This window comes from Mustela nigripes, chromosome 1 (assembly GCF_022355385.1).
Source record: "Mustela nigripes isolate SB6536 chromosome 1, MUSNIG.SB6536, whole genome shotgun sequence".
Taxonomy (NCBI): Eukaryota; Metazoa; Chordata; class Mammalia; order Carnivora; family Mustelidae; genus Mustela; species Mustela nigripes.
This window is the reverse complement of record NC_081557.1, coordinates 63,923,015-63,929,014: the sequence shown is the minus strand read 5'-3', so window position 1 is coordinate 63,929,014 and position 6,000 is coordinate 63,923,015. Positions and strand designations below refer to the sequence as shown.

General features: G+C 35.5%; 1 protein-coding gene across 1 annotated transcript in view; it reads left to right on the top strand.

The window, feature by feature from the left end:
- NOX4 (NADPH oxidase 4) overlaps nucleotides 1-6,000 on the top strand; it is a 174,301-nt gene that overhangs the window by 47,786 nt on the left and 120,515 nt on the right. The window contains exon 8 of the mRNA XM_059412437.1: nucleotides 4,116-4,196. Within this exon, the coding sequence (XP_059268420.1) occupies nucleotides 4,116-4,196 (81 nt within the window). The remainder of the gene's footprint in view (nucleotides 1-4,115; nucleotides 4,197-6,000) is intronic.

Genomic DNA, 6,000 nt, shown 5'->3' with positions numbered 1-6,000 from the left:
AGATAAGCTATCTAGCTGATCTCCGGCTAGCTGAAGCAGTCTCAGCTTGCTACTTCTCCGCCATCTTGACTCCAGGCATACATTTTCATGAGCACTTTCACATGTTCCTTCTGATAGATATATTCTGTATTTCTTACAATTTTGCAGCATCTTATGTTTCTGGTCAAACTTTTTGTTTAAGAAAGCATAATATTCAAGAATCCCCAATCATTCTCGTTGTTGAGATGTGAAATTTAATGGAAACACACACACTTGCACACATATACACACTTTAAAAATAATGGCTCAATAGAGTATTTCTTAAAAAGATTTTCTATATTTATATTTATTTATTTATTTATTTATTTATTTATATAATTTAGAGAGATAAAGAAAGAGCACACATGTGATCAAGCTGGTTGGGGGGTACAAAGAGAGGAAGAGAGAATCTCAAGGAAACTCTGTACTAAGTGCAGAGTTGGACACAGGGCTCGATCTCATGACTGAGACCATGACCTAAGCTGAAATCAAAAGTCTGATGCTTAAGTGACTGAGCCACTCAGGTGCCCCAACCCAACAGAGTATTAAAATGAGTCTATCCTTGCACTTCTGAACCCATCTGTATTCATATCTACATGCAATAAAACATTACAAGTAAACTCACCACTCAGAGATTAGCACTATGAACTTTCATAGGAATTAAAAATCACCTTACAAGAAGACGAATCAAATCTCTAACATCAGTGTATGAGAATGCCAGTTTTGTGGGGAGAAGTTTTCTTTTAGTTAGGTAAAGCATTCATTTAAAAAATTTCATTTAGGTATTCTTGAAGGAAAATTAGGGCATCTGACATTTATTTGCAAGAGTGAAGATATTTGAGTGTTCTACATCTAGAAAAAAAAATCCATAATTGAGAGATAGTTTTGTAGAATGGAATATAAAGATCAACTTCTATTTTCAACTAAGCCATGACATTTGTGGTTGTAATAATTCAATGAATGTTTATTAATCTTTAGTTTTTCATTGCTTTCTTTTTAAAAAAGATTTATATATTTATTTATTTTAGAGAGGGAGAGAGTGTACCCATGTGTGAATGGAGGGAGGGACAGAAGAAAAGGGAGAGAATCCCAAACAGACTCCACCTGATGGCAGAGCCCAACTTGGGGCTTATTTGCAGAACTGTGAGATAATGATCTGAGCTGAAATCAAGAGTTAGCCGCTTAACAGACTGTGCCGCCAGGTGCCCATTTTTCGTTTCTTTAAAAGATATAAAATCATCTCTACTTTTTACAAACTTTTTGGGGGAATCATGGAATTGTTTTTTAAACATTTATTTATATTAGAGTGATAGAGATGGGGGGGAAGGGAAGGGCTGAGGGAGAGGGAAAGAAAAATCCTCAAGCAGATTGCCCACTGGTGCAGAACCTGATGTGGGGCTTGATCTCACAACCTTGAGATTGTGAACCGAGCCAAAATCAAGAGTCAGATGCTTTTAATGGCTGAGCCACCCATGCGTCCCTGGGGGGAATCATGGAATCCCCAGGGATTCCCTGGATCATGAGATAATCTTCTTCTACCTTTTGTCTTTACCAGTGAGGAAATAAAACGTTAGAGAAATGGAGTGAACAAATGGCCCCTCTGTTTGAGTAGTTGAATATAGTCTAGTAATTCACCAGTGGTCCATTAGTGCTCAATCTTTTAAAATAAGTTAATATATTTTTTAATAACAGGTGATAGGAATACAAACATATTTTAATCTCAATAGATTTTTTTTAAAGTGGTCATTAAATCTGAACTCTAGTTCTGAATTAGAATAAGTAGAATAAACTAGAAATTAATTTCCTTTATAGAATTAAAAAAATATAAAAGCCAGAACTGAGATCATACTTACCAAAAAAACATAAGATACATTCCTAAGAAAATGATGGAAAAACCCAAGTGGTATTTTTAATTCTATCATTTATATATGATAAGAAATGAAACAATTTTAATTATTAGAAATGGAATCATTAGAAAGAATGCAACAGTAGGTCTTCATTATTTCCCATTATTCCCAATGGAATAATATACATATATAAAATTGTCTAGCCAGAAAATCCAAAAGAACTATGGGAAAAAGAATAGTGTTATACCAAATTAATTAAAAGATTTGGAACAGGTAAATAAACACAAAAACAAATACTAAAAATTGCTTTTATGTAACAGCTATTATCAGTTTGAAAATTGAATAAAATAAAAAGGTACCACTCACAATTGCAACAAAAACAAAGAATATCTGGAAATAAATTTAATAAGCAATTATTGAGGGGCATCTGGGTGGCTTAGTCAGTTAAACATTTGCCTTCAGCTTGGGTCATGATCTCAGGGTCATGCTTCTCAGGGAACCTGCTTCTCCCTCTCTCCTGCCCCTGCTAATGCTCTCTCTCATTCCCTCTCTCAAATAAATAAGTAAAAAAAATCAAAAAAAAAAAAAAAAACAACTATTGAAAGCTATATAGAAAAACACAGACCTTCACTGAGAGACATAAGTAGAGATTTGAATAAAGACTGTCTTTATACTCCATAAAGATGGAGTTCTTCCTCAATCATTTTATAGGTTCTTGCAATTCCAATCAAAATCCAAGATAGATTTTTTGTTTGTTTTTGAACTTAGCAAAACAGTTCCAAAGTTCATCTGAGGGAACATCCAAGTACATGTTCCAGAGAAGAGTGAAAGGGGGAGTGTGGCTGACTAAACATTAGCACGATTAGGCTTCTTCAGTAACTTAAAACAGAATAGGACTTAATTGCAAAAATGACCAAGGAATTGAATCTAATGACAGAGTTCATAGAAAGCCCTGGAAGGGACTTTGCTATATATATGAAGCTGTTGAATAAAAAAAGATGCCATAACAAAGTTATGAGGAAAGTAAATTTGTATGAATGAAATTCTAGTAAGTTAGAGGGAACTGTAAAAAAAAATTATGCCATTAAAAATTTAGAAGAAACTTTGCCCAATAATAAATTATTGTAATTATATGGAGCTAGTATATACTTAAAATTTAACTAGTTTACACACAACAATTAAGAAAATGTAGAAATGGATAATTATCATGAAGAGATAAATCAGAAGAATTAAAAGCAAGTAACACACAAAGGAAATAATACCCAATTCCACTTAATACAAAATAGTGGAAACATATGAAGTGGAGTCTGGGTTTGAGAAACAGGCTCTCCTACTCTATAGTGTGGTTTATAATTGATACATTTCAGAGAGCAATGGGCAATGTGTATCAAAAACAAACTGTGTGTGCTTTGACGCAGTATTTCCACTTCTAGGAATTTAGGTTCAAAAAGAATCAGATATGTGCAAAAAAGACACAAGTTACAAGGATGATAATGATCTTGTTAGCAAGATAGCAAAAGCTGTGGATAAAGTAAATGCCAGTCAATTGGATACTGCTTAAATCAGGGTTTCTAAGAGGGTCTAGGGGTTGTAACAGAATCTTCTGAGAAGCTTTTACCAATTTCTGCCCTCTACCTCCAAGATTCTGATATGAATATCCACCCAGACATATAAAATGAAGTAACTGTTAAGTCTTTCTACTTTTCTTAAAAATTTCATAGATGGTGCTTATCATACCCTTTCCTTTTCAGGCTCTTGGTTCTCCCCCAGGCCACTAACACCAAAGTGTTATTTTTAGCATGTATGCTGTTCAGGAAAAGAATAGAAAACTTTAATGAACATTTATTTAATTTCTCCCAATTTACCTTTCCTTTGGACTACTTCCACAGTGTGTATTGGAATAAGAGCATTATTTGTTGTAGATATCATTTGGAAATTGAGCATAGTGATCAAAAGGACAGTAAAGGTGCATATTAGCATTCTATTACCTACTCCTCAATCTTACATCATCATAACTTGAAATATTTTATTTTAATTCCTTCCATGTATCTTTGTTTGAAATACAAAGAACCTTCAAAATTATAAAGTGTTATTTATAATTTTTTCAGTTCTCTCTGCATGATGTGTTAATACTTCGATACTAGTAGATGAATCTGAGGTAACTCTTATTTTAACTTTCTTCAAATGTGACATGTATCTGAAATGATGGAATGTAAAGTAGCATTGAAATGAAGTTATTTGCTTTTTCAGAGTTTCCAACTATGACATCTTCTGGTATACTCATAATCTCTTCTTTGTCTTCTACATGCTGCTGATGTTACATGTTTCAGGGTAAGTTTAAAAAATATTTTTAAATATTTTTAAAAACATGTATACCTAAAATGGGGTAATGAAAGACTATAGGAATTTTCATAGGAAGTGGTAAAATTATTTGGTTACTCGAATTCTTAGTCTCAAGAATGAAGATGGTTCTACTTTTAGCATAGCATATTTTATTTTTTTATTTTTTTAAAGATTTTATTTATTTATTTGACAGAGAGAGATCACAAGTAGGCAGAGAGGCAGACACAGAGAGAGGAGGAAGCAGGCTCCCTGCCGAGCAGAGAGCCCGATGCGGGGCTCAATCCCAGGATTCTGAGATCACGACCCGAGCTGAAGGCAGTGGCTTAACCCACTGAGGCACCCAGGCGCCCCAGCATAGCATATTTTAATGAAAGTAGTGTAAAAGTGTATTAAAGCTGAAAGAATTGGGGCACCTGGGTGGCTCAGTCAGTTAGGCATCTGCTTTCAGCTTGGGTCATGATTCCAGTGTCCTGGGCTTGGACTCACATCTGGCCCTCTGTTCAGTGGGGAGCCTGCTTTTCCCTCTTCAGTTCCCCCTGCTTGTGCTCTCTCTCCCTGTCAAATAAATAATTAAAATCTTTAAAAAAAATACAACTGAAAGAGTTTCTTGTCCCACAGTATTGTAGGTTTCTTTTTATGAGATGTATTTATTAGAGAGAGAGAAAGAGAGAGAGTGAGCAGGTGGAGGGGCAGAGAGAGAGAGGGAGAAAGACTGAAGGTGAAGCCCAGTGTGGGATTTGATCCCAGGATCTTGAGACCATGACCTGAGCTGAAATTTAGAGTCAGATGAGCCATGCAGGTGCCCCACAGTATTGCAATTTTTAAATTGCAGTCCTCTATAGTTATATCCGTTTTTTTTTTTTTTTTCCTTTTTAGAGAGAGTAGTAGAGGGAGATGGGGGAAGTAGCAGAGGGAGAGAGAGAATCTTGAGCAGACTCCATGCCCATCACGGAGCCTGACACTGAGCATGATCTCACAATTCTGAGATCATGACCTGAGCCACAATGAAGAGCTGGACAGTAAACTGACAGAGCCGCCCAGGGGCTGCTCTATGGTTATGCTCTGATAATCTCTAAGAGAAAGTTAGTAAGAAGAGAAGATTTCAAGAAAGTATTTTAGTTTTTGTATTTTTAGGAATTCCTTATGTCTTGCTGCTGCAGAATTTATAGCAATGGAGTTACCAGGTTTTAGTTTAAAAAAGCCTAACAGTCCAGAGCAACATTTTTCTAGATGTGTCTCCTGAGGGAAGGGAAATAAAAGCAAAGTAAACTATTGGGACTACATAAAAATCAAAAACTTCTGCACAGTGAAGAAAACAATTAACAAAACTAAAAGGCAACCTACTGAATGGAAGAAGATACTTGCAAATGATTTACCTGATAAAGATTTAGTATCCAAAATATATAAAGAACTGATATAAGTCAATACCCCAAAACCAAATAATCTAATTAAAAAATGGGCAGAAGACATGAACAGGTGCCTGAGTCACTCAGTTGGTTAAGCGTCGACTCTTGATTTTGGCTTAGGTCATGATCTCAAGGTTGTGAGATCAAGCCCCACATCAGGCTCCACATTCAGTGGGGAGTCTGCTTGAGATTCTGTCTCTCCCTTGCCCTCTTCTCCTCCTCCCGCTCATGGGCACGCACTCTCTCTAGAAAATAAATAAATCTTTAAAATATCAGCAGTAGACATCAACAGATATTTCTCTAAAGAAGACATCCAAATGGCCAGCAGACATAGGAAAAGATGCACAACATCTCCCATCATCAGGGAAATACAAATCAAAACTACA